Source organism: Diaporthe citri (assembly GCF_014595645.1).
Source record: "Diaporthe citri strain NFHF-8-4 chromosome Unknown scaffold_22, whole genome shotgun sequence".
Taxonomy (NCBI): Eukaryota; Fungi; Ascomycota; class Sordariomycetes; order Diaporthales; family Diaporthaceae; genus Diaporthe; species Diaporthe citri.
Window position 1 is genome coordinate 24,709 of NW_025064867.1, and position 27,923 is coordinate 52,631.

Below are 27,923 nucleotides of genomic sequence, written 5' to 3' on the forward strand. Positions count from 1 at the left end.
TTAACTTTGGATTTATCTTTTAAGTATATACCTTATTATATAAAAGGGTTGGGTATAATATAGGCTTGGCATGGGTATGCATTATAGCTTAAGCAATAGCCCAAGCTTATTATATAATATACTTATAAAGGTTTTTAAAAGCTATAAGGACTTTTTTAATTAAATTTTATAATTAATTAATGTAAAAATTAACATTAAAAAGTTTAAGTTAAAAGGAAAAAAGTACTTAAAAAGATTTTTTAAAAGATTAAGAAGATTAATTAAAACTTTAATAAAATGCTAAGCTTTACTTATAAATAATTAATAAAATGATTATAGTTTAATAAAGATAATTAAAAATATAATTATAAATTTTTAATAATCTTTATACTTAAAAAGGAAAGTTATAAATATATAAAAATATATAAAATATAAATATAAATATATATATATTATTTTATATTTTATGAAAAATAAAATTTAAAATTTAAAATATAGTTATAACTTTAGGTAAGTATTAAGGTTAGCTAAAGTTAATAAATATTATAAAAATTAAATATTATTTAATATTAATTATAACTTAATAAATTATATTACTGTTATGGGCTGGCTCCAGAGGGGCTGCAGGCTGGCTAGCGCCTTCTCTTATAAGCTGCAAAGCAGCAACCTTTTAACCATTAAGCCAAAAGGTACGTAATAATCCAAGCTCCCTTGGATTATCTAGCCACACTATATAAGGCTTGGGCAATAGCCCAAGCCCATCACAATTACATATTATTTAAATTTTTTAATATATTTAATTTATAAATATTTAGCTATATATAATTTTACATTATAATAATTATTATATTTGTGGAGATATAAGCCCTAAAAAAGCCATCTTTTTGGTGTAAAAAAGTGGCCCGCATCGGGGGGTGGCCCGAATGTGGGCCACTAGACTTACGATTCACCCTCTAGCCAATCACCCGTCCCAATCTCACCTTAAAACGTTTGGCAAGATGCAGTTCAGTACTATTGTCACATTCCTCATGCCCTTGGCCCTTGCTCAGGCTGCGACCTGGAACCTCTCGGGTACTTGCTCGGCAGATCTCACATGTAAAATCGACACCCAATACACGGCCCCCGAACTGCCAGAGGTCTGTGGAAACAGAAATGGACGCTTCGCTGGAACTGGCAACGAAGGGAAGACTAGCTGTACACCTGTGAACACCAAGTGTACCTACGTCTGGGAGTGCTAAGGAGACGACTGACGACGTATGCAACTTTGGGAGACATGAAGAGCGTTCTTGGGTTGGACAGGTATAAACGATTTGCTCAAAGCGGAAGAAAGCAGAAATTTGGATCGGAAAAGACTTAGACAGCCTCATGAGAAATCAATTCATCCAGCAATTCCTGCTCAGGGCAAGCTTTTCCCGATGATTTCATCGTTGGCAACAGATGTGAGGACCTTTACTACACAGGAAGTTGCTGACTAGCAAAATTAAAAATATTTCTTACACTAATTGGTGGCACACAAAGACAGACCCTCAGGGCCTAAGAAATTGAAATGCTGTATATTCATTGAGGGGGTAGCCGATCCCCGGTGCTGGACGCCCCATACTGGCTTTTGTCAAGGAGGTCACGTTCATTAATAAGTAACCATTCATTCCATCTACTCTGTAATATTTTGAAGGGAAAAAGTTGTATGTTCGGCTCAGTTCCCAGTGCCGTGATCTTTCTTCAAGTGTTCTTCGAAACTAGTGCTTCATCTCTCCCTCTGACCAGCTGGTATCGTCCTAAACTAGTACTTGTATAGAGCAGATTTGAAAATCAAACTTCTTTCCCCTTACAAAAAAAATGACATACTTGAATTTCGTCTCATTAGATTGTGTTACTCTAGCCTGAAACATGAAGCCCTCGCCGCGGAATCCATGTACTTGAGAAATGGTCACCCTGGCCGCAGCTGTGGACGTTCTCACTGCTCTCCTGGTATCTCGAGCAACGAACTGAGACGAATCTACTGCTGCTAGCGAATAGACCGTTCGGCCAAGAGACCAGTAATTTCCAATCCCTTGGAAATACACCCAGCAGTCTATAAGCCCGTACCGTCACACGAACCACGAGCACTTGCAAATGCCCCCAACCCCTATCACTTGGAACTATTCATATAGGATCGGGATAACGACGACACATTAGACGTAATACCATCAACGCAGAGCGTTTAAACTGACAAGTCTGCTATTAACACTGAGCAGTTTTACATGTCCCTTTGTGTATTAAGCATGTGGATCCTACTCCTCTGTAGAGACATTCAGGTCCTCACAGTCAAGCCTGTTCGGCGCAACGAAAAGCTCAGTCATAAATCACAAGTGAAGCGAGAAAACGTTATCAGTGGGAAGAGGGAGTGAGTCCAGATGTCTCAGAATTCATAAGGTACTCTTTGTGTTGCAGACAGCAAGATCTCAAAGTGCGTTGTGTCTTTCTTCTCTTCTGATTAGCCTCCACGGCAGTGCTCCGGGTATCAAGTGATACGTTCTGTTTCTCATTTGAACCCTTCCTTTCCTAAAGATTGTTATCGTATGGTTAAGAGTGGATTAATAAAAATGCCGTTGAACGTTTGCTGTTCTACAAGCAACTTGTAACTTAGCCAGTATATCATATAGACTATTTGTATTCTTTGAGTTCCTTTACTAAGCTGGAATGACAATGATTGCCCTAGTGGGACAAGAGACAATGTAAGTTGTAGGCAATTACAGTCAAATTCGCTATGCAAGCCGGTATATCATATACGAGCATGAAAAGAGAGTTTCAGGAGAGGAGACATCACAAAGTGGATCAAGAGATTAGAGGTGGCGCAATGTGGCCAGATACGACGAAATATAAAAGACTCGGACCAGGCAAACCGGCATTTGTATACTAGTAATAGCTAACTCAATACTTGAAAATTGGTATGTGGATATCATAATCGTGTAATATGAATCATGTATTCTCTTGAGTTCCTGTGGCTTCGGACTTGGGATTACCGGCCTTGAAGTGATGTCCTCCATGTATCCCACCTAACACAGCCTGCCATCCAATTCATGATATCCCTAGGCAATTGAAGACATCGACAATACCCACACGATGTAGTACCACCGAACACCGGCCCATTAGACACCTGAGTTCGCAGTCACTCAAGACGCCGCAAACCGTTCGGCTCGTGCAGCCCTGCTCTCCCTTTGTGTCGTTCGTTTCCCAGTCTCGCTATGATCATTGCCTTTTGGGTCCTCTTGATACAGGTTGTATTCCCGATCGGATAGTTCACCCTCATTGTATTGACCCGCGGCCGGCCGCGGCGCCGTCGTCGATGTGAATTGCACAGGCGGACCGTGCTCGTCCCGATCTTCGCCTTCGTTGAAATAAAGCCGGTCGCTGTCATGGAGCGACACGACCTCACCCCAGGTCTCAACCTGCCGTGTCTGCATCTGGCCGGGTTGTTGGTGCATCGGCAACACGTCTGGGTCAACAGGTTCGCGGCGACGGAACGGAAGCGCGCCCAGGAATGGTTTGAGGCCCTGGTGGCGCTGAGGAGGCGCTCCTTGGCCATAATAGTCTGACTTGTTGATGTACTCGCCATCAGCGTCTCGAATAGGGCGGGACGCTCGGTGGCGGTTGCGGTTGAGGCTGATTTCTAGCAAGATAGATAGTGCGAAAAAGATGCTGTAGTTCGAATGTGTCCGTTAGTTGTGCTCACCCATAGCAACAAACACTTGATGGGACTGAATCCATGTTTTCCAGGGAGGACTATTACTCACCAGGCAATACTAGCAGCGGCGAGGCAGACTGTCTCCAACCTGCAAGCCATCTGGAATGTCGGCAGCCCATTCACAGGGATGTCGGCTATGCTGTTTCCCGATCCACTCGTGCTAGGAGAAGCATTCGCCTCCCCCGAGCCGTAGACGGTGTTTACGTTGCTGCCGCTGCACGAGCTTGCCCCGTCACGGTTGCCAACAGCAACATAAATGTAGGCGGCGATGAGCCCGATGTCCAAAATGATTGCGATAAATGAGGAAACGGGAAAGCCTGCGCAGCAACACACAAACAGCAAACCAAGGGCTGTGTATAGCGTGCCGACGGCTGCGATGCCTTCTATGGCCTTGACGTTGGTCGAAATGGTCATCTTGTGACTAGCCATGGTGGCGATGTAGTATGAATAGATGCCCAATACGACAACTGAGCAGACGAACTGGATGCCTCTAAACAGCCACTGGAGGCACTTGAGCCCCGCACGTCCCGACGAGGAAGCCATCGTTGGCGAAGTCGTGACCCGATTCGAACTATGGATGTGAGGTGCTTGTTGAAATACGGCAAACGAAGGTATGGGTATTGCAAGTAGGAGTACGTGGAGTTCCAACGAGATACTGTTCACATGTTTGAGAGTGCCACAATCTGTGTCGGCAGTTGTATGGTGGGGTTGTGGCTTGAGTAAATCTAATCCGGCTTGGACCATGTTTGCGGATGACGTTGAGTGTGACGGCTTCGGGCCTTGTTACTGAGACCCTGAGATGAGAGTCTGGGGCGGTATGTCATCGTCAGGGATTAGAGTGGCTCGACGTGCAGCATATAACCGTCTTCATATATCCTGACATGGGACGAAGCCGGGGTAAGCCCCCGCCGGCCACCGCACGCATGAAACACCGGTATGTGTTGTAGCTCCTATCACACGCGAAACTGAGAAGTGACCTCATCAGTTATAGGACTCACAATATCGCCTGTGGAAGGGTGTGTGGCATGTTCGCCAAGGAGTGGGGGGGGGTTGAAATGAGAGCCTGGCTTGACCATTCTATTCAATCTAGTATCTACCGAACATATTTTAGTCGCTGCACAAAGGGTATAGACCTCGACTTCGAGGCTGGGGACAGCGAAGCAGGAGTTGAAGAGAAGCACACGCTACTCTAAACTCAAATGAAGCTGCCTCTCTGGCAGCAGGCAGTCGGACGAACTATGCGCAGGAGCTGAGGGTATCACCTCCCGACACTCTCGACTTGGAAACCAAGCCTCTCCATTTCCTTCACCTCCAGCACTCCTCTCCCATCGAACACCCACTTAGGCTTCTTCATGTGGTAGCTTATCTTGGCCCAGTCCACCCTCTCCTTGGGTTTGTATTCCTCGTTGGGGGCGTGGCCGCTGTGCTCCAGTTTGCAGTCGGGGCAGTCGGCATCACAGGCTGGCTCAGCATGAAGCCTCTGCAGGGGGTCGGATGAGGACGAGGATGACCATGACGAAGATGCAGATGCAGATGCTGGCACGATAGCCGGTGCGACTGGTAGTGACTTGAGCACATGCTTTCTCAGAGACAGAAGCTCCAGCTCGCTCGGTTCTGTGGTCGCGAATGGTCGGGGGTCGAATGTGCTGCTTGGCTTTTGTACTGATGGCTTGGAAGGGGGGATGGTGTTGGCCGCAGGGTTAGGAGCGAAAAGCCCCTCAGCACCGATCCTGGCCTCGATGGCCTTGCTCGGCCCGTTCTTGAACTCATCGAACTCAGTCGTGATCAGGACAGCATCCGCAGCCGCGCACGCCTCGTAGGCGGTGTCGTGCACGGCCAATGGCCCCCCTTCCGCCTTCAGTATCCTCTCGGCATCAATGCCCTCGCAGCCCTTGAGCAAGTGCTTGATCTCGTCGCGCAATGTGGCCGGGTTGCAGCACGGGTCAAACACGGCAACCTCGCGAGGCCCCTCCTCCAGCAGCGTCCGGATGATCTCCAGCGCAGGCGATTCGCGCGTGTCGTTGGTGTTCTTCTTGAAGGCGTAGCCCAATACAGCCAGCTTCTTCCCAACTAGTGTATTATTTAGACACCGCACCACCCGCGCCGCGAATCGGTCCCGGCTGTACTCGTTCATTGCGTTGACCTGTCTCCAGTACTCTGCCACCTCGTCCAGCCCGAGGCTCTGTGCGAGGTACACGAGCGACAGCACGTCCTTCTTGAAGCACGATCCGCCGAAGCCGATACCTGCCTTGAGGAACTTGTCGCCGATGCGCGGGTCAACCCCGATGGCAGCCGCGACCTCGTCCACGTCCGCGCCGGTCTTCTCGCATACAGCTGCTATCGAGTTGATGGAGGATATACGCTGGGCGAGCATCGAATTGGCAACCAGCTTGGCGAGCTCAGAGGACCACACGTTGGTCGTTATGATGCGCTGGCGTGGCACCCAACCGGCATAAACTGCTGCGAGGGCTGACGCGGCTTTGCGGCCTGCGGGTGTGGGCGAGGAGCCGATCAGAACTCGGTCGGGGTACAGGAGGTCATTGACAGCTGTGCCAGCCGCCAGGAACTCGGGGTTCGAGAGGATTTCAAAGTGCACGCCGGGGCGGTGGACGGCCATCTACCATGGAGAATCAGGAGTCAGTGGTCGACTGTGTCTGGTTCCCGTGCCGGCAGGATTCAGAACATACCGTATCTTTGACCATCTGGGCTGTTCGACACGGCACAGTGCTCTTCTCCACAATGATTGCGCCGGGTCTCGCATGCCGTGCAATCTCGGCGGTGACTGCCTCGAAGGCCGTCATGTCCGTTGCACACCCTTTACCCGCGCCGCGCGTCTTGGTTGGCGTGTTGACAGAGATCAAGACGACATCCGCCTCGGAGATGCACCGGCCCACCTGGGTGCTGAAGAACAGATTGGGCTGTCTGGCCGGCACGATGATCTCGCGGCTGGCCGACGATGCATCGGGCAGGACCTCTGCGTCACCCATGTGGGAGGCTGACCCGTGAGAGTTCGTGATGACCGTTTCTCTTGTGCCATCCCGGGCAACCCGCACGACCTCCTCGAGGCCAGGCTCGTAGATTGGAGGGTGTCTACTGTTCCAGCGTCGGATCCGGCTTTCGTTGAGGTCGACCACTGTCACGCGAAGGTGGGGGTTGTTGAAGGCGACCACGGCTGCCGTGGGGCCGCCTGCATTCAGTGTTGATCAGCAAGTGGCCGTTGGCATACTGCTATCACAGGTTCCTTCTCTCTTACCAACGTATCCCGCGCCAACGCAGCAAATGTTGCGGACAGGCCTCGTCTGGTTGATGCCCATGTCCAGTGCCTCGAGAACCTGTGGGCGCAGCACCGGGCTGGACATGTAGCTGCCTTCTGGCGTTGTGGGAGCCGTTGAGCCGTCGAGGATGTTGCTGCTATCCTCGGGGCTGTCAACTTGGGGAGACGACAAGGGATTCATTTTGCCCTGGCACAGAATCTGGCGGCTGGTGAGTACTGCGATCTTTCAAATCCTGTCCGTCGGATACCCTCCTTACAGCGGGAAGTGGCCCCGTGACGGTGGGATGGAAGAATTACTGATAAGATGTCGCGTGGTCGGTGCCTGACCTCGTGTGAATGCTCAGGAGGCGAGGACCCAGGTGGCGTGGCCTGACACAGCCCGGTTTCCAGTTCAAAACTAAGAGAAGATATCTATGAAATCTGTTCTGGGCCTCTCGATGGTTTTCAAGGACGGCTGAAACAGTGAGATCATGTACGGAAAGACCACGGGAGTGGCGATGTGACTTCACGTCGCCAGACACAGGGGTCTGGCGAGCGCAAGCACAGGACTTCACCCCGCTGACTCCCACAGACAAGAGCACAGCGTGACACTGTAGCCCCTGTATCGCGGCTTCAAATTGCTCCTAGTCACCATGGGAACAAAGAAGGCAGAGGAGCCGGGAATGAGTCGCGCGTCTGCTCATCTCTGTTGCACGGCGCGTCCAGATGCGCCGAGTACTTGTCACGGCATCCAACCACTGCGAGCACGGGGGTTGAGCTGGTGGCTTCTGTTGGCTTTTCCGCGAGGCAGGCCGGGCCCGGCGCCTGACCGGCTAGAGAAAGCACCAGTGTCTCTGAATCCGTAGATGGTAGCATGTTCCGAGGTTCTCAAAAGAGGCAGATAGCAACAGGCCCGGCCTCGAACCGGCTCTTTGGACCCTTAGAAGTCTAAAGGGTCTGAGACAGCCTGCCAATGAACCCGCATGCCCCTCCATCATGCTCTGGAGGGGCTCGTCCATTGGGTGGGCCCGGGCCTTGTGCTTGGGCTGTTGTTTCTGATTGGCTGCCCTGGGTGTAAGTCCCGAGATAAGATATTGCGCCCAGGTGCGCCCCACGGATGATGCAGACTGCTGCCACGCCCTGCCTCCCTCCTGCAGGTCAAGGTCACCTGCACCTTGGATGAAAACCGTCATACATATTGATCAGCGCTTTACCCATCAGTCTGTTAATTCTAGACTGCCGCTGCACCATACCCTGGGTTTATCCCATGAAGAGCACTACCTCGGTGATTGTCGTCCACAAGTCGCGGGGCAGCAGAGATGCCGTGAACGGCGGTCTGGATATTGGCGGTGAGGCTTGGTCGGTATAGATGTCAGACATTTCGCTGCAATCACCTGACTGTTACTGTTGTGGGGGAGACCACCATGCTCTCTGGCTTCTGGACAGACCCTTCCGGATGAGAGCGACATATGACATCCTCGAAAGTCCATTTGACCAAAGTCATCAACTGCACCCGCCTCAGCCAACTCGATACACCAGGTTGCACCCCAATTTTATATCAACGATTTCCATGGCGGCATGCCTTTTCTCTTCCTTACTGGTATTCTTACCGTTCGCTTCCGACACCAATACTCACATTATATCACATCTTGCTTCTCACACAGAGCGTGAAATCGCCGCCGCTGCGAAACTAAAAAGGCTCCAAGATATTGTGTCGGTCGACCGGGGAGTTTTGTAGTCCAGCAGCCTGGGTCTTATATACATCATGGCACCTGCAGCCCTACCACCAGGTGGACGTTGTGATGTCTCGGTCTTTCCGGAGGCCCTAAAGGGCAAGAAAGTCTTACTCTGCACCGAGTCCTTCGGCCCCGTCAACGGTGTAAGCCGGACGACGCTGATGCTTGTCAACCACTTGCGCGCCAATGGGTGTGACCTCGCCGTCGTGTCGCCGCATAATTCTACCAAGGTCAACACCTTTATCCCGAAATTTACCACCACTACATCGACACCATCATCGTCGAACGGCGAGGCCGGCAATACCACGGCAGGCTCCAAGGACGTCGAAGTCCGCCTGCACGGCTATCCCGTCCCCTTCAACCCGGAGCTCAGCATAGCCTACCTCGTTCGCCTCTCGGAACTCTACCGCCGCACGTTCGGCTGCCCGCCCGATCTCATCTATCTCGCCTCCCCTGCTAGCCTAGGCTTCCAAGTCATGCTGCAGCTGCGCCAGCGGCCGCAGGCCGAGCAGGTCCCCGTGATTTGCAATTTCCAGACCGACCTCGCCGGCTACTGCAAGACGCTGTTCCCATGGCCGATGGGCGACATCGCAGACTACACATTTGCAGCGGTACAGAGTTTCCTTTTCAGGCACGCCAGCGTGCGGACCATTTTCTACCCTAGCACATATGTGCGCAGGTACCTGGAGCGCCACCGCGTCCAGGGGGACAAGATGGAGGTCCTCACGCGCGGCGTGGACGCGGACATGTTTCGCCCAGCGAAGAGGAGCGAGGCGCTGAGAAAGACCATTGCCCCGAACGGCGAGGTCATCCTGATATGCGTGGCGAGGCTTGCGGCGGAGAAGAGCTTCGACTTCCTCGCCCTCGCAGCCAGGGAGCTGGACGCGCGCGGCCTGGACTTCAAGCTGTACATCGTCGGCGGTAACCGCCAGGCGGAGGTCGAGGCGGAGATCAAGGACCTCTTCTCGGACCTGGTGCGCAAGGGCAAGGTCGTCTTCGCGGGGTTCAAGGTCGGCGAGGCGCTGGCCGAGGCGTATGCTAGTGCCGACCTGTTCCTGCACTGCTCCGTCTCCGAGACGTTCGGGCTCGTGGTGCTCGAGTCGTTTGCCTCGGGTGTGCCCGTCGTGGCGAGGGACGTGGGCGGGCCCAGTGACACGGTTGCTGACGGGGTTAGCGGGTTCCTCACGCCGCCTGACGGCCTGCCTGCTTTCGTGGACAAGGTCGTGCTCTTGGTGAACGATGGGAAGCTGAGGGGCCGATTCGGAGAAAGTGCGCTGAAGCAGGCTCGGGAGGCGACGTGGGAGAAGATCAACAACAAGGTGGCATGGAAAATGGCGGATACAATACAGCGGAGAGAGGAGGAGCTGGCGGAGATGCGAATGGAGGACGAAGGTGCTGACCAAAGCCCGAGCGCCTCTGCCGTGCCGGTATTTGGATGGCTGATGTTGAGTAACGCGGTGCGTGAGACGGTGGTAGGCTCCAAGCTTGCCGGTGCGCTGGGTGTCATCATGGGATTTTGGGGCCTGGTCAGCGTGTATTTGGTGTTCACCAAGGCGACACGATGGGTCCGGGGGCTCTTCAGCAGGTCATAACTGGACACCGAAGACCATGGCTGTGGATGATGAGGTCGAAGTGACCCGATTTAAAGCTTTTGGACGTGGCATTTTCATTTTGTATACCTAATAGCGAGAGTCGAGTGACCCCTAGACATGAATGAATAGCCGAACACCAAGGACAGCATATGCTCTTGGTCCGTCCTCCTGGCATCGGAGCGGGACAGTTATTCAGAAGGCAGAAGATCTTATATCGTGATTTGCACTCACTGCCACTACGATCACATCGGTATGTCCCTCTGTCCTTCCCAGCCTCTGCCGAGCCTGGCCCACTGATAGTTTGTCCTTTAGGCGGCATTGCCCAGTTCACGGATGCACCTAGATCTGCAATATGGGCAAGCGGCTATGACAAAGGATTCATCGAGGATGACTTACCAACTTCATCTCTGTGTCGATTCGTCGGCATGGAGACACCCAAGTACACTGTGACTAAGTGGGCCGCAAACTCGGAGCCGGTCGTGTTTGGCATCAAAGACCTCGGACTCACCATATACCAGACACCAGGCCATACGCCTGATGAGCTGGCTATTTGGGACCAGAAGGAGAGGGTGTTGTTTGTAGGCGATACCCTTTACGAGTGGGCGCCTATCCTCTTCTCACTGTTGGGGAATTTGGATGACTATGCTGCGACTTTGCACAAATTGCGGAAACTCGTGGATGGGTGCAACAGAGGCGTCGCGGAAGACGACCGTGTCACCATGGCATGTGGCCATTGTACACAAGACACCCCGGCGGCTGAATTTCTCTACGAGGTCGACAGCTTCTTCGACAAGATCAGAACAGGGATTGTACCGCCGATTGACAAAGGCACAACGCCCGGGAGGAACATACCACTAGTTGGTTTTGAGCGAGAGGACGGCTGGTTCTCTATCGTCGGTCCTAAGGAGCTGTTCGACAAGTTTCGTGTTGGTCACAACCTTTGATGTTGGGTGCTGGAGTCATTTGACAGAATGACAGGTAGTTACCCACGAGGCAACCATCCCTCCCAAGATCTCACAACATTGCGCTTCTGCTAGGCTCGAGGCGAGTCTGACCGGCTTGAAGTGGCCACACTCGTGATGTTGTATGATCCTGAAAACGCGCTCTGTACTTCCGTCATGTAAGGTCTTTAAAGCATACAGGATGCACTACTCGCCCTCAAGACATGTGTTACACAATTACTAGCATATATTCATCATCTTTCTTGGTAGTTTGGAGTCCTGACCAAGAGATATCTTTGATGCGCGCAAAGCTGAGCTCTGAGAGCCTCACTGGCCCTTCTTTGGACCAGGCCCTCCATGCCGACCACTGACGCCGTCATGACTATCCCTAATAAAACTTCAAGGGAAACGTCATGCCCACAGATTCGGACTTTTCCTTCAATACTTCCTCCGTAAGCCGCATCAGCTGTTCGGCCAACTCGTTGCTCTGTGCAAGCTCAGATCCATCCTCAACGCGGGCAGGTACGCAGATGTACTTTCCGCTCCTCTCCGTCGCGGTCGCCGCGTACATTGCCGAGACGCACCCTTCAAGCTGGCTCTTCTGGAACGGCTTCATGGCGACGCTCATCATGTAGCCACCAAGCGGGTACGCCTCGTGGATGTCAAAGGTCGACGCCTTGGTGTCCACGAACCCCGGGTGGACGCTGTTCGCCAGGATCTGGGGGTGCTCTGCCGTCAGGTGGGTGGCAAGGTAGCGCGCGTAGAGCATTGCAGCCAGCTTGCTGCGTCCATACTGCCCGTTGGGACCATTGTCTCTGTTGATCTCATCCAAGCTGGCGAACTTTGTGTCTTTTGGTGCGGCCTGATGTGCGTTTGAGCCTAGGTTGACAATGCGGACTGTATGTCCTGCTTTCGCCGTGTCTTTCATGATAGGTAGAAGAGACGAGGTCAAGATTACGTGGCCGAAGTGGTTGATGGCCATGTGCTCATCTATTCCATAGGGTGTGAGCTTGGCAGTCATGATGCCCCTAGCTGCGTTGTTGATCAGGACATCGATCCTGTCGGTGCTGGCTTTGATTTCGTCGGCTGTCCGCATTACCGCCTTCCAGTCCCCCAAGTTGCATTGCTTCCATTGGACTTTTGCAGAGGCAGCGTCACCCAATCCTTCCTTGATGGAGTTGGTGGCATCGCCAACTACATCCGCAGACTGCGATACGATAAAAAGCTTGGAAATGTTGTGCTCGAGCAAGGTCCGTGTGCAGCCATAGCCGATGCCTTGTGAACCGCCTGTCACTATGGCTACTTTCCCACTCAGGTCAGGGACTTGGTCCAGCGAAAAATGCTCGTCCTTGGGAGCAAGAGAATTACTGCTATTGTCAGCAGTGGTAGATATTCTCAATGTACCGGGCCGACTTACGTTCCGCCAAAGTTCTCGTAAACTGTCGCCTTGATGGAATCCATAACAATTGAGCGCGTGGTATGGTGCAGGTTAATGGTACTGGTTCTGGCGAGCACGCTTCTCAGTGTGGGTAGCATATCGTCATTGGCCTTGGATTACATGACCTTTGTGGACTGTTGTGGTTTATATTTACGTCCACTTGAGCCTGCCGAGGTGTGGCTTTGAAAGCCAAAGTGGTGATATCATCGTATTGCGGCCACACGCTAAGTAGAGCACAGGCCTAAGAACAATCCTCTGGCGCGTTCAGAAAGTCTTGATGAGCTCATCGACATCATACTTGAGTTTTATATGCACTTGGGTCAACTCATTTTCTTATCTTATTTAGCATTCAACCAACAGAATTGAGCATGGGTCCGAATGCAACGGTCCATGCCACATGCAACGGAATGGCGTACCGCACGTAAACACTCTAAGTCTTTGATTTCTTCTTGCAACAGTCAATTTGGTTGATTGGTGGGCCAAACAGATCGAAACTTCTATGTAACGAAAACTTCACCAATTCCATCACGGAAAGGGACAAAAAAAGAGAAAATAAAAAGAAAGGAAAGAAAAGCACGACTGCGCCTTGCTATAACCATATTTCATTTGCCAGCTCTCTTCTATATGCTTTTGGGCCAGATCTATGGAATGAGTTCTGCGGGATATTCCGTCTTTTACGCCCCCCTCTAATAGAAGTTAATCATTGCGATGACACCGGACTATACGGGCGATTGAAAGACACGAGTGAAAATGGATCTATGGTCTTCGGCGATGGACCCCTCAATGGGGTGGTCTCAAACATGGCACAGGATGAGGGAAGGCCTGCTTGCTTGTACAATGGCCAGGGCTGGCTCAGGGATATTTCAAGATCAGCTAGTTGCCGTGGCGAGCAAGCAAGTGGCCATTGTAATGTTCAGGGACCACGTACTGAAGCCGCTACTAATTAGGCAGTCTTGAAGGTGCATGCCAGGGAAGACTTAGAGCCCATGTTGCAATTTGACCGACATCCCAGCGAAATTGTCAGAGTATTGGAGAAGTTCCGGGTACGAGAGAAAAGGAGAATCAGTAGTCACAACAGAGTGGTCGATTATCCCACGGCTATGTTGGCAAGTCTTGCTGCAAATTGCTGGCGAGACCCATGCGATGAGCTCTAGTAGCATATTGCTCTAAAAGAAGTCCGTGGACAATGAAGTAAAGTTCTTCTCTGCTATCTTTTCCAAGACTCGACGGCATGTTGCGACTGGAAATGGCGAGCAGTACAGCCTAGGCTAGGCACAGAATGACAGCCTCAAGAGCTCGCTTTGTTTGCTCGATGTTGTAGACCTGGACAGAATCAATGCCTGCGGTGTCTCTTACTGGCGCATCATTTCCGCCAGGGTAAAGAGCGTCTCCAAAGAAAAGGATCTCTGCCTTTTTAATCCCGGATAGCTCGGACAGGCGTTCCATGCCGTACGCTTTGTCGACACCTGCGCGGGTGATGTCTATAGAGGTCGCACCCCCAATACGAACGGAAACATCTGGAAGGATAGGCTGAAGGTCTTTCTGAACCAAGCGTCGTTTCTCCTGCTTAGGATCCCAGCTCTCCTTGGGACCAAGGGGCGCCTGCTGTCTGTTTGGCTTGAGTCAGCATGGTCTTGGGATGCACGCCGAGGACTCATTTCTTGGCCGAGGCGAGAGACGCAAGGAAGTTTATGTGACTTCAGATGTATTATGTTGGTTTTTGAGCGGGACAGAGAGTGACTTACCCAAGGGCAGAAAACGTAATCTGGCTTCCGCGGTCTTCAATCTGCTCTCCCCAGATCTCGGTGGGCGTGAAACCGAGGCGGTCAATGGAGGCTCGCAGCTCCTTGATGACTGTAGATTCACATCAGTGACTTGCTTGCACTTCTGAAAAACAGAGCGGAGGCTTTTGTTGTTGGATCTAAGAAGGGGCCACGGCCCTAGCGAGCATCCAAGAGTGCACGGTACTTACTGTGGGCTCTTTCCTCGTCGCTAAACAGATCAGCGTACTTCCGCACCCAATTGTCGTTCTCGAAGCGATAAAGTTTCGTCCCTGTGGTGGGCATCAGCCAGAAGCGTGAGCGATTGGTGCTGTCGGGCAGACGGCTGGCGACCTGCTTGTCGAACTGGGGCCAGTCGCCGCCAGAGATTACGCAAATGTCGGCGACGTGACTGAGACGGCCGAGGATGGCAGCCATCTCATCGTCGAGGGCCTGCTTGCTCTCGGCGAGAGTGCCGTCAAGGTCGAAAGCAACCAATCGTTTCATTGTGGATTCGAGACTGCAAGGCCTTTTGGATCTGGTGAAAGACTACAATTTTGGGCTGATGGTGGATCAAAGAATGCGTGCCGAAAGAAAGGAGGCAGATGGCCGTTGCCACCTGGCCTCCAGCTTCAGGAGAAGCAGGAGGTGAGACACCTCGTATAGGGTTAGGGTTTTGGCAGGACCTCCCCCTTCCGACAGGTCCCCTCCGTTTTTCGAAAGCAGGAGACAACAGCTCGGGTCAGATTTCTGAGCAGTTTATCATCGCGAAGGGAATGTTGCCTTCGATTCGGGATATCTGACAGCTGCTGAACTCCAAAACTGCAAGCACGTGATGGAGAAAAGCATCCTCTGAACTTTGGGGGAAATTGTGAAAGAGCCAGCCTAGTCGTCCGAGCCGCGGCTCCGTGATATGGGAGAGCTACACCTAGGACGGCCGACAAGCACGGTTCGAGGCAAATCAAGCCTGATGCACAAAGCCTGAAAGATTGCAATTTACTTGTACGTGCTTTATGAGCTAGACCAGTTACCTTTCGTATGCTTGCATCTACTCAGGAATCCACTCGCTCCGGGCTGGCAGACTTACCCAGGGCATTGCTGTAGACTTCATTTTCTGATGTTCTTTGGCCAATACTTCTCAACGAAAGCGATGGGATCTCTCATCCAAGGCGTGTCTAGAGTGTACTCTCTGTCAAATATGTGGTCGCCTTCGTTGACAGCAAAGAGGAGCGGCACCTCCGGTTGTAGGTCTCTCAGCTTGTTGGCCCACTTCTCAGACGTGCCGAAGGGAACCTATGTTTTGGTTAAATATACTGCGTTTTGCACGACGGGAGTTGTTGCTTACCGATGTGTCTGTCTTTCCATGGGCTAGCAGATACGGTGGTTGTGCACCAGCTGCTTCTAGGCTTTGCAGGGGATCCAGGTAAGCGTTGGGACCCGTCAGGTCCACGAGGCGGTCATTCTGCATCATTGAGCAGGCAAGTTCCACTGCAGCAAAAGGAATTAGCCAACAAAGAACTAAGGAAGAAGTTTCATCTAGATATAAGGAGGACCAGGCCACAGTATGGCGATGGCTTGTTTCAAAACCTGCAGCCTAACAAGACCTTTGAGGTACAGGCTACAGATAGGAAATCGATTTCCCAGAGAGGGTAAGAATTGTATCCGGAAGCTGCTTACTGCGGACGCCATTGCGCGTTCGAGTAAGCACTTTTTGCTGCGAGCTGGCGAGGTAGTCCTCCAGTATAGACACGGGCCGATACTCGATTTCTCGTTTGGTATGTTCCAGTGCTTCAGTGAGGTCCAATGCAGGGTACATTGGAATAACAATTCGTAGTGGGTTGCGCGTCATAGCAAGCAGGGCAGACTCAGCTGCCAAGTGACCCCCAGCACTCTCACCTGTAAGCGCAATGTTGTCCAGGTCTAGCTCCGCAGGCGGGGAAGCTGAAGCGAGTGCATTGGGCAGTCGATCTTCGACCCAGACCCAGAAGTCGCGAATGTCGTCGATAATGTCCGCAAGTGTAGCCTCTGGTCGAAGACGATAGTCTGGGCTCACAAGAATGGCATTATGCTTCAGGGCGAGCTCCGGTATCCTGTTCATAGTCAACACCCGAGGCCGATGGCGAGACTTGTTGAGAATGTGACCTACCACGGCCGGATCCAAATGGTCCCGCTCCCTTCTGTCCATGCTCCGCCATGCAATCGGACCAACAGTGGACGTTTTCCATCTGATGGAGTTTTCGGAATGAGTATACTGGCTTGTATGGGAACTCCGTCGACATATTTGTAAGTTTCATCATAGATATTGAATGACGAAAATAAGTCTACCGTGGTTTGGGAATTGTCCTCGGTGTCGGGGATTGACGGATGCATGTTTGCAGGAAAGCGCCCCGAATTGCTGCGCAGGCGATGTGATTGTGACCGGAATCTGAAGGACACTCAGAGATCTGACACGTTGCAGAACTCTGCATAAATGTTGGCATTTGATTTATAAGCAAGACAGAACGCCGTCAGACAGCCTCATTCGACCGATTCTGTCCTACATGTCTCACATGCACGCGCTACGCTTCTTGCAAGAAATGTACACATTAGCACTAGTGAGCACATCTTCAGTTCGATGTTAGACGTACTCGATCGATGCAAACGCCTGCAACTACGATGCCAGTCCCTTGAAAGAGACCAGGTAATTAGTGCTTTGAATCTATGCTCAATGAAGAGAAGGAAGGGAGTTTTTCAAGCCGGACTTCTTTGTGAAATTAGAGATACAATGCCGGCGAAAATAAAAAAAAGCACCTATGACCTGTCTATAAGAACGAGTTCATGTTGTTTGTCTCGTCATGATGGGCCACAGTAATCAAGCCATCGGTCAGTTACACCTATCAGAAAGAATTCTATTCGTCCGATCTGAGCCAACAAAACTAATATTGGGAGTCTTGGGGTAAGTTCCAAGAAATGTGTTTCTACGCTTACAAGCAATTTGTGGTAAGTACTAAAATAGCCTTTCCCGCCCCCCTCCCAAACCACCTTGAACAGCAACTCGGAAACTCCCTTGCGGCTTGCACGCAACTGCAGCCATACTCGCTCTGCTCACACGGCAGCCGTGTTTGTTGAGATTCTAACTTTGTGATTTAGTGTCGTGATTGCGGCGAAGTCCTCGAAGAAACTACCATAAAGCAACGGGACTGCCGGAAGAAGTCTTGCGACAAGACTGTGCCGCCGGGATCGGCAATCAGGTGTCTGGTAGAGAAGAAATATGACCAAGATTGCTCTTGTCATTTTCCACTCGTCGTCTAGCCCTCCTGAGACTGCCGAGTAAGATTCTAAAAAGACGGTTTGCTAACCTCTTCAGCCATTCAACGAAATAAGTACTCGCAGAGGTCGAGTGTAAATAGACGATCACTCTTCGACAAATAAATTCCAAAATTAGTCGCAATTCATTCTAGTGTGTCATTCTTTCTGCTTCATTACATCGCCTCGAAAAACAAGTGCCCCTCCTCCCAAACCAGAGCTGTTGATGCATATTCAAATAGATCAATATCATGCCAGTACTATTACTCATGTGATCGATCGGGCACGCCACAACGATATGCGACTAGCTGATCCAGCACAGATGGGTCGAGTATAGTTTATGGAAGAGAAACAGAGCTGGCAGCCATCAGGTACCAGATCCTTAGCTGATGAGTCATCACCGGCTGTATTCACAAAATGTTGTTCACATCGGCGATATACTAGTAAGAGGTAGTACGGTTATAAGTACATATATAAAAGGACATCAACTCGGCAAGTTGAGCAGGCACCTGCCCTATCTGAAGAAGGTTTTCATCATATATATTTGATCAGTTAGGTTTTTTTTTTTTTTTTTTTTTTTTTTTTTTTTTTTTTTGGAAACAGAAGACAGTCAGCTTGCTCAGAATTTGCTCGACTTTGGTAGGACTCCATGAGAACTTCCTCTCCAAATTATCAAACACATGAAACTTAACGTCCCCGGCCCAGATTCCGGCCGCCTTTTCCACACAAACACCCACCTTTCAGACCCCCATTATTAAATCTACATAAAATTTAAAAATCCTAACCATGATTCATTATATACTTTTTTATTACATAATTTAATAACAATATTAAAAAATTTATTATAAGCATAATACTTTTAAAAAGATTTTTAAAATTAAAAAATATAAATTATTAAAAAATAAAAATACTAACATTTTATATAATTATATTAATAATTCTCTCTTTTTATACTTTATAATATATCTTATTATGCAAATTAAATAAAATTTTTCTCTTTCTTAAAAAGGATTAATTATTTTATTAATTAAATAATTTTAACTTATATTTATTAAACATATTTTTTCATATTAATAAATTTAAACTTTTAAGATTTCTTTATATACGTTTTATACAAGAAAATTATAAAAGTATTATTCTTTATTTAAAGAAAATAATGTTAATAAAAATAAAACTTAAATTTAATTATTTTCTATTAATTTTATATAAAATACTTTATTTAAGATTTTTTTAATTTTAATTAATTAAAAAGTTAATATAAGTACTGTTATTAAATATTAATACTTTAATAATGAACCTTAATAATTCCATACTTTTAACTTTAAAACTTTTTTTTAAAAATATTATACTTATAATAAAATTCTTATAATATTTTTATTTAAAATTATAAGTAAATCAATATATGATTTCCCAGGGTTAGGGCTTTTAGATTTTATTCAGATTTAATAATAAGGGGTTGAAAAGTGGGTGTCTTATAGTGCAACTTTACCAGAAACGGCTGGCCAGAACCAGGGGGGTGTCGGAATCTGGGCCGGGGACGTTACGTACAGACCGGCCGAGGAGAGTCCTTTTCCGCATGGCTATTGCATTTCAGCGAATGCATCAGGCAATTCAGAATTATTACTTTGCCACTAAAGACAATAAATATGGGCCACCTGTCGCGCGAGGGATTCAGAGGAACGCATATAAGCGAAAAGGATTCGGGAGGCTTGGCCGGGCGTCCCGTACCTGCACGTGTGGACTCATTACCAAGACTGCCAAGGAGATCAGATCTTGACGGTCAAGTGCGTGGCACTCGACACGATAGACGCATACCCTGGCGAGAGTTCTAGATCCTGCTCGTGGGACGACTGCATCTGCATATTTGGAGGGGAGTTGGGGGCAGCTTCCTCAGTCAGGTGGCTCTAGGAAGGGTTGCACACATAGCAGAGAAAGGGTACTTTGGGCGCGGTCGTCTGTATAAATGTTGACCCATGATCTCGGCGGGGCTGCGTTTAATGTAACCCTCGACCCATGCCAGGCCTGAAGGGCCGGCCGAGGCCCAAGTGGCGTCCGGCGTCAGAAGTACCCAGCGGGTCCGTTACTCTTCCGCTTGGCATAATAGCCAATATCCGGCCCTGACCAGTGTAGTATCCAGGAGCTCAACATTATACCCAGCAGGATTGTAGGAAATTTCCTTTCATGCCGCAATTGAGGTGCAACCGCCGTTTGTCACCTGGGCAGTCTGAGCACCGGCCTGACCAGCGAGCGCACTGCGGGACGAACGAGCCAGGCCAGTTCTTTTCACAGCAGTCTCAGTGGTTCAGTTCGGCTGCCGCATAAGCAAAAAGTGGCGTCGCTTACTTGCAGGCGCTTATACTCGGTGACAGACCTCATTCTGGCTCATGCATGCCGTCTATCTAGGCACGGACTCACTGCATATGTCTGTCGACTCCACACCACCCTGGTCTCTCGCAGATATCCCGCGCCTTCACGCCACAGGGCTTACAACACGGGTTTGTGGCCTCATTCATGGCAGCGCTGAGTAAGGCCTATGCGTTGAAGTCATCGTGCCTCCCTTTGCCATTCGTCTAGAATAGTCTGTGAACGGAAAAAATGACACGCCAACACTGCCAAATGGAACTTGAAGCTTGAACGCTGATTGGCCAAGCGAGGTGATATTGCCAAGCAACATGACTGCCAAACCAAACTTAAAACTTAAAAGCTAATTAGCCAAGCAAGAAAAAACTACTAAATAAAACTTAAACCTTAGCAGCTAATTAATTTAAATTAAACCCTTAACTCTAACCTAAATATTAGTAGGAGGCGGGGACGTGAACCCCCCCGCCGGGAGGGGGGTGAGCGCGAAGCGCCAGGGGGGGCCCTGCGAAGCGGGTGGGCCCCCCCCCCTTTTGTTCTTTGCTACTATAGTCATGCCTATCCAGACGAATAGCTCCCAGGGCCCCGCTTCCACCTAGTTTTCTACGCTTTGGAAGCATGGGGATGAGTCAGAGATGCGTACATGTTCTTGCATACCATACGACTGTTCAACCAGGTGATTCGCTCGTCGCGTGAAGGAAGCCGTTCGCCGACGCGAGTAGGTGGGCCCGGCTCAGGGTCTGGCCACATGGTGAGTGAAAACAAATAGTGGGGCGACGTCGTTCCTCCCACCAGATACCTCGTGACGCTGAATGGGGACACGACCCCGTGCACGCGTTCCTCAGCAGGACACCAAAGAATTTGGTACACATCGAATAAGGAGAAATGCAATTCAATCTATTGAAGACCTAAGTATCCAGTCAATAAGCTCGTGATGCAATATATATTGATTGCCGTTGTGTCCGTACGTAGTCTTGGCTTGGCAGGTAGCATCCACAGCTACGGGGCATGGATTAGGCAGTCTATTCCCTCGGGATCTTACATCCTTGCCCAGCCCACAAGGGACGGATGTTTCTAATTTCGAATTTGGGTACGCTTTGAACAAGAGAGTTAGCTCCCTCTCTGGGCGTCCGTAGAAAGTTGATATATAATCGTGGCCCTCCGTGATATTGGTCATGACCAGGACCTAGCCCAAGTCCGCTAACTTCATTTGTTTCGATGTGACGGTTTATAGCCGCCTTACACTCGCTCTGATGTTCTACTCTTTGGTGCGCTTAGGCCCTCGGCTTGCTTTTCTTCTGTCGGTTCTTGCCATCCAACTAGTATTTGCCCTGCCGACAGAACTCGGGGACTATGACCTGTTCCATGACGCACCTTCGAACTCCCTCGATAGGCGGGCACCGAACTTTTACGCACGGATTCTTCCACTAGGAGCGTCTATCGTTCAGGGTCGAGGCTCTTCTTCTGGCAATGGGTAAGACAGACAGCAGGTTTCCGCACAGGATCTTCTTTACTTACGTCTCGATGGTGACAAATAGGTTCCGCAAGTTTCTCAGAGACCAGCTCAGAAAGGATGGCTGGAGGGTCAACATGGTTGGGTCTAAGAGTGAAGGAACTATGGCTGATAACGTGGGTTGATTGTCTTTGCTCCGAGCCTGTTCACCCTTGAGAGGAAAAAAGGTCTAACGAATGAGTGCAGAGTGTTGAGGCTGTCCCAGGCTATACAGTAGACCAGATTCATGACATCTCGCATCTGTCTACGCCCTCCAAGCCAAACATCGTTCTCATTAATGCAGGAGTGAATGATTGCGAGAACGGCATCGACATTCCTAACATTGGAGCTCGCCTGGGCAGTCTCCTCGATAGCCTCTTCACTGAAATACCCGGCACAACACTCATCGTTTCTACCTTGATTCCTGGCACCGATCCTGACGTCGAGAGATTCAGGACAGAGGCCAATCGTCAGTATCGCGCTCTCGTTAATGATCGTCGATCGCGGGGCCAGAAAATTGTCCTGGCTGAGAGTGTGTGCTTATAAGACCCCTCCCCCTCCCGGCCAATTTAACTCTTGCGGAGACTGATATGCGATACAGTGGATGGTGTTGCCGGATACTTCGATACCCGAGTGGGCAGTGGTGACTACTTCGATGAGACTCACCCCAACGACAAAGGCTACGTGAAGATGGCTGCCATCTGGCGAAAGGCCCTCAATACTGCTGAGTCGGAGGGCAAACTCACTGCCCCAGCTGGTGCTCCCGGTGTCGACGACAGTGGGAGCAATACGTGCGACAAACAGTACGGAGGTTCAGAAGCAACTCGAAGAACCACACAATCGGCAAGCGGTTGGGATGATGGAATCTATGTTCATTCGAGCTCTGCTCAGGGCACAAGACACACCATCACCTCTACCGAAGAGACTTCGTTCTGGTTGGCCACCATTGCTACTCGGAACGGGCTTGACGATATAATACAATTTGGGGGTACGGTTTCTGGGGGCCGATCCTATTCGGTGTACCGGAACAGAGGTGCAGCGACATGGGACGCCACACCGACCACTTTCACCATCCCAGATGCCTGCATCGCACGCGGCGTACGATGGGCAGATATGAACGGTATACTCCCAGAAGGCCCCATAACTTCAAGCACTGATGATCTGACTATGGCTTGCCTAGGCGACGGACTTGATGATTTTGTTTGTATCGCCCCAGGTGGCGAGCTCTCTGTCGCTATTAATCGCGGCAATCTTGTCTTTGATTATACTGGTGCGGGCAAGTATAAGTCTAGCGAGGGATACCTGCAAGCCCGAATTCATCTCGCGGATGTGGATGGAGACGGACGATTTGACTACTGTGCGGCCCGTGACAACGGTGATGTTCAGTGCTGGCGGAATGGCGGGAGGTGTAAGTGAACCAATCCACGGGCTCCTTACACCTGAAGACTTTCGATTCTGACACTGAACTACGGCTTGTCACAGCTGATACTGCTGATTTATGGCAAGATATGGGCATTGTGTTCACGGGGAAGAACATGGGCGACCTTAATGGTGTCCGATTCAGCGACATTAATGGTGATGTAAGTTTACTAGCAGGCCTTTTCGCTTCTCCCAACTCTATTCCATCTAGCGCGGCTCATCTGTCTAGGTTGTACCTCAGTGCTGACTTGATCAACTAGGGTCGTAGTGACTGGCTTTGGCTGAACGATCAAGGCGCAACAGTAAGCAGCCACCCATATGAGATTCCGAGAGCCTTGCTGCGTGTAGTCTGCGTCTCGGCAGTTTTTTTCTGGGACAGAGAATCAGAACACAACAGCCTGGCCATTCGCGAACTCATAGACAACTTCTTCCTTGATGTTTTGCCAGCTGACTCTGATTGCTGCAGTGGACTTGGACCAACAGCCGGGGCTGTGTCAAAGGAATCGAGGGTCAAGGTCTGACTCCCACTTGGCGTGCTGGGGAGAATCGTGCAAATGGTGCTGGCCCAACTCACATTGGTCTGGGTTTTGCCGGGGCTCGAAGTGGAATCCACTTCGCCAAAGCATTTGGAAACCCTCAAGCATACAACCTTCTGCCAGGCAGAGACTATGTCTGGATCGAACACACTACGAGCGCAAGTTTACGCAGCACGTCATCTAACATAGATGAAATGACCGGATTCACAACGACTTCTTCTACAGGAGATAGTCTCCCGCCTCTCGACAACACGACTATAGAATCCCGAAGCAGCATTGAAGCTTCGTCACGTCAAGTGAAGCCCCGAGCTGCTGCCCACACCTATAAAATCAACGTCTGGAGGAATGAGGGCATTGGTGGGTCGAAACTGAAGAGTATGTTGTCTTTCGCGTAATTTCTGCAATTATATTGCTAACGTTCATATTTTGAAGGTGATGGAGACCGATACTGCAACATGAGAGGCCGCTCCAATGGTCGCCAGGACTACGTCTGGATCTTTTCGTAAGTACCGTTCTTGTTCTTTCACTGTTCCCCATCTGTCACGTTGCAGAATGTTCTAGAATTCATCACTTTAGGCTCCGTAGCAGGTTATTAACACGTACTAGCAACGGCAAGATGCACATTCACGAGGCTCTCGACGCTTTCCGAGATAGTCCCCCATACTGGGGAAGTGACTATGTCATGTTCGATCTCACCGGCAGCAGAGCGATGGACAGAAGGGATCTCCATCTTGCTGATTGGGATGGTGACGGGGCTTGCGACAGTAAGTCTCTTCCAAGGGATCCTGGCACATTCTCAGGGCCATCGATGGCCGGTTTAGGGTCGCTTTAATTTGTTAGAGTCCCAGTGACCACGCTCCCCTAGACTTTATCCAGATTTGCGTGCGGAAGATTTTGAGGCGTTGCAGTTCTGCCACTAACCAAAACCGCAGTCATCTACACAGATCCAGATGGAGGAGCAGTCGAGGTCTGGATGAATCGCATCAAGACCACGGGTAACTTCAATTGGGAGTATATTGGCAATCCTGCGCCAAAGCTCTCATGCGATCAGAAGAGAGGCGTGGGGATCAATGACCTCGCCGTTCGATTTGCCGACCTTAGGTGAGTTTTTGTTATTTAACTATGCAATTTCCACAAATTCTGATGGTCGTTACAGCGGAAATGGACGCCCAGACTATCTCTGTATGGAGAGAGACGGCCGTACAAAGGGATATCTCCACAACAGCGACGGCTCATTCGATTGGATTCCGCAATTCAAGAAGACCGACAATTTCGACCGTGCCAATTATCGGTGGGCCGACGTCAATGGTAAGAGTCAAATTAAGAAATCAGTCTTTGGAAGCATCTAACCAAGTTCTCCAGGTGATGGCCGTGCCGACTTGATCTGGACGGATAAGTTCAAGGGCGATGCGACCGTTTGGACAAACCAGGGCATGGTACCGTCCGGGGACAGTTCATTCACATGGGTCAACAAAGGACCATTGTACAATGCTCCTGCACAGGGTAAGGATTCTGGCCTGGGATTTCTTTCCGAGAAATAATAGCAGCCGCTAACCATAATACGCTGCCCAGGACATTGTCTACACTTCCCTGACCTGGACGGAAATAAGCGGGCAGATATGCTCTTCGCGGAGGCCGTTGAGAATTCGGCACAAACGTGGTTTAATACTTGTCCGAACGGTTCTACCGACGATGCAGACACTTTCACAAGCCCGGCTCTGCCGTCGCCGCCATAGTGGTTGCATTCGCAGGTTTTCTGTTTCTTGATATTTCTCGAAATTCATCTAGAAGAACACAAAACCACGTTGTACCCTGGCCACCAGTGCTTGGAAATCAATCTTACTAATACATTTATAATGAGGTAGACTAGTATATGGGTGGTTCCGAGCATCTGGCTGCATGAGGGTTGGATGTTTAGTGGTTGGATGACTATACTAGCTATTGCAACTCCTCCCTGCAAGCAAGACGAGAAGACTGATGAGGGATATGGAAGATCAAGTATGGCGCACTTGTTGTGAAAATTCAATACCAAGATGGGCCGTGTATAATGTTTGCAACCACTATCAAGTACAACATTAGAAAGATCCAGCCTTGCGGCTCCGAGGCAACTCCGAGGCCATTATGGAAGAAGACATGGATTCAGACACAAGGACTCCGTAGCTGAACCATCAGAAGTTATTTGAGAGCCCGTAGTGTATTGAAGCAAGAGTGTACTATGCGTCTCAGGCGCAGGAGCATCGGAGCATCGCGAGGCAACAAAGATAGCATTATGGCAAGAGCAAATCAATATATTTATACCAGATAATGAGCGTATCGTCGTTAAAGTCATAAACTTTGAGGCCTGAAAAGAACTTGACCAGAACACCTTCATCAACATAAGCATTGGCACACACTTCCCGAGCAGAGTCATCCCTTTCCGTCGCGCGTTATCAAATGCCAATGGAAGCAATGAGACGAGCCAGAATGGTAAGAACCCCGGTGATCGCGCCACGAAGTCCAGACACCTGAGCCCCAATACTGAGTGTGGCAGCCGCGTTGGCGAATGCTGTCACTGGGCCGACGAAGGGTTGAATGGCCGATGCGACCGCCGCAATCTCATTTTGTACAAGCTGATTGGCAGCCGCGTCGAGGTCCGCGTGCACCTGTGATGTCAAGAATTAGCTGATGATCTCGGAAGCCATGTGCTTGCACGTAATCGCCCAGATCGTTGCTAGTTTGGAGCCTCGTGGATGAAAACTTACGATGGTGACTGTGGCATTGATATTCTGGAGGATGACGCCGATGGCCTGCAGGTCCTGAGCCAGAAGGTCGACCTCGCTTTGGATGAGGATCGCAGCCCTGGTGTTGATTTCTCCGGTTGCGGTGAGGGTCGCACGAAGGATGTTTCCAGCAGCAGCGTTGAGGGTCGCAGTGATGTTAGCTGCGCTACCCTGAATAGCAGCAATGGCAGCTTGGGCAATTGCGGTATAAACATTGGCCTCGCCCGCGATCGTAGCGACGCTTGACTCTAGTCGAAACAAAAGGGTTGTCAGTCAACTTTCCTAGTTGATTCAACTGCCATGGATTTCACTATAGAGTCATTCAGCAAGAACATACCGATGGTGGACAGATAAGTCGGCAGAGTGTTCTTCACAGTATTGACCGAGGCATCAATGGTGCCCACAACGGTTGGAGCGCGGGGATCGATCACTGGCACAGCTGCGGCCGAGGCGCTGCTGAGGGCGCAAAGTGTTGTTGCTGCGAGGGAGAACTTCATTTTGAGAGATGAGTGCAAAGATTGGTCTTGGTCTCGGTTGTCTGTGGCGAGGGAGTTTCTTGTTGTGTCTGAGTGAGGGAGCTGATGAAGAGCAGTCTTCGTATCCAGTATTTGTGCGGATAACCTCGGGCTATTTATACTTCCCTCCTCAGTGGCATAGCATATTGAATCAATGTAAGTGACATAATTGAGCTCGTTATGTTATGAGAATCCCACCTAGGCAACTTCGTGGGGGTTGCAGCAATCACTTCCTAATTTCTCGGATCTTAACGCTCCCTTGACCTAGTGAGACTACGGCCCGAGACTCCCTTGGGCTATGAAGCCTATAGCAGCCACAAGCCAGCACGTAAAGATGCCAAGGGGTCCAAATGTAGCTCACCTTTGGTCATGCTCATGCCAAAAGCACGAATGATCATCAAGTTGGCGCCCAAAGTGGTTACACGCGATCCAATTGCCAACCTTGCCTGCGTCACAAAGAGGCGACGGGTAGGCCAGTCCAGACCAACAGACAAAGGAAATCAAATAAAGTTCACCGGGCACTTGCTCATAGCGCAATTGGACGAGGAGACGTGCGCAGTCCGTGACCGGCGGCCCTGCCAACAGTCAAGCTGGCGATTCAGCAGCCCAGTTGCATCGAGGCCCTCTAGTTGGGTCCCAGCCATCGTTGGCCCTCGTGTCTCACAGCATCCATCGTGGGCTGGGCCCGGCGATCAATACTGGCACGACATATCATGAGGGTCTCGGATCGTGGCCAGACTGTAACGCCACTGTTGGTATGGACGAATTGACGTCAATTAATTATTTGCAATGCACGATTCTCTCACACACACCCCCAGATGAGGTCCACCGACATGTCTTAGGAAAGCCCTTAGCTAGTTGTTCGAATTAAGTTTTCCTACTGTAGACCAACTGATCTATCGAATTCGTCACCCGTGATCAACACTCCCTTTGGCGACTGACGGTCCAGACTCCCGATAGACTTCAACTAGCTGGAACGTAAATACAATTTACAACCTGAATAAAATCTCTCCGTTGCATACCAATCGACATGAGTGTAGCCCAATGGACATTTTACATGTCGAAGTTGTCAGGTTTAGATGCGTTCAAGACAACTTGGCTGCCTGCCTCCACATCTGAAGAATATCACATCATGA

At 50.1% G+C, this 27,923-nt stretch overlaps 8 protein-coding genes across 8 annotated transcripts; 2 read left to right on the top strand and 6 right to left on the bottom strand.

The window, feature by feature from the left end:
- Positions 1–3,131: 3,131 nt before the first annotated feature.
- INS49_007528 (uncharacterized protein) lies at positions 3,132–4,246 on the bottom strand (the record flags this gene model as incomplete). The annotated part of the gene is made up of 2 exons (XM_043168291.1): positions 3,132–3,657; positions 3,753–4,246. The coding sequence occupies 2 exons, from the start codon at positions 4,244–4,246 to the stop codon at positions 3,132–3,134; spliced, it is 1,020 nt and encodes a 339-aa protein (XP_043016808.1).
- Positions 4,247–4,961: 715 nt separating this feature from the next.
- INS49_007529 (uncharacterized protein) lies at positions 4,962–7,158 on the bottom strand (the record flags this gene model as incomplete). The annotated part of the gene is made up of 3 exons (XM_043168292.1): positions 4,962–6,320; positions 6,391–6,890; positions 6,957–7,158. 3 exons carry the CDS (start codon positions 7,156–7,158, stop codon positions 4,962–4,964), a joined length of 2,061 nt encoding a protein of 686 aa, XP_043016809.1.
- A 1,563-nt stretch (positions 7,159–8,721) lies between these two features.
- INS49_007530 (uncharacterized protein) lies at positions 8,722–11,228 on the top strand (the record flags this gene model as incomplete). Its single annotated transcript, XM_043168293.1, has 3 exons — positions 8,722–10,218; positions 10,414–10,534; positions 10,597–11,228. The coding sequence occupies 3 exons, from the start codon at positions 8,722–8,724 to the stop codon at positions 11,226–11,228; spliced, it is 2,250 nt and encodes a 749-aa protein (XP_043016810.1).
- Positions 11,229–11,613: 385 nt separating this feature from the next.
- On the bottom strand, positions 11,614–12,761 carry INS49_007531 (uncharacterized protein; the record flags this gene model as incomplete). Its single annotated transcript, XM_043168294.1, has 2 exons — positions 11,614–12,592; positions 12,643–12,761. The coding sequence occupies 2 exons, from the start codon at positions 12,759–12,761 to the stop codon at positions 11,614–11,616; spliced, it is 1,098 nt and encodes a 365-aa protein (XP_043016811.1).
- A 1,165-nt stretch (positions 12,762–13,926) lies between these two features.
- Positions 13,927–14,930, bottom strand: INS49_007532 (uncharacterized protein; the record flags this gene model as incomplete). The annotated part of the gene is made up of 3 exons (XM_043168295.1): positions 13,927–14,272; positions 14,409–14,517; positions 14,636–14,930. 3 exons carry the CDS (start codon positions 14,928–14,930, stop codon positions 13,927–13,929), a joined length of 750 nt encoding a protein of 249 aa, XP_043016812.1.
- A 600-nt stretch (positions 14,931–15,530) lies between these two features.
- On the bottom strand, positions 15,531–16,521 carry INS49_007533 (uncharacterized protein; the record flags this gene model as incomplete). Its single annotated transcript, XM_043168296.1, has 3 exons — positions 15,531–15,716; positions 15,769–15,911; positions 16,320–16,521. The coding sequence occupies 3 exons, from the start codon at positions 16,519–16,521 to the stop codon at positions 15,531–15,533; spliced, it is 531 nt and encodes a 176-aa protein (XP_043016813.1).
- A 4,798-nt stretch (positions 16,522–21,319) lies between these two features.
- Positions 21,320–25,249, top strand: INS49_007534 (uncharacterized protein; the record flags this gene model as incomplete). The annotated part of the gene is made up of 13 exons (XM_043168297.1): positions 21,320–21,540; positions 21,605–21,695; positions 21,766–22,090; positions 22,160–22,966; positions 23,041–23,138; positions 23,238–23,279; positions 23,444–23,888; positions 23,946–24,015; positions 24,120–24,277; positions 24,446–24,614; positions 24,670–24,821; positions 24,876–25,016; positions 25,086–25,249. The coding sequence occupies 13 exons, from the start codon at positions 21,320–21,322 to the stop codon at positions 25,247–25,249; spliced, it is 2,883 nt and encodes a 960-aa protein (XP_043016814.1).
- Positions 25,250–25,942: 693 nt separating this feature from the next.
- INS49_007535 (uncharacterized protein) lies at positions 25,943–26,769 on the bottom strand (the record flags this gene model as incomplete). The annotated part of the gene is made up of 3 exons (XM_043168298.1): positions 25,943–26,155; positions 26,255–26,520; positions 26,610–26,769. The coding sequence occupies 3 exons, from the start codon at positions 26,767–26,769 to the stop codon at positions 25,943–25,945; spliced, it is 639 nt and encodes a 212-aa protein (XP_043016815.1).
- Between the last annotated feature and the right edge of the window lie 1,154 nt (positions 26,770–27,923).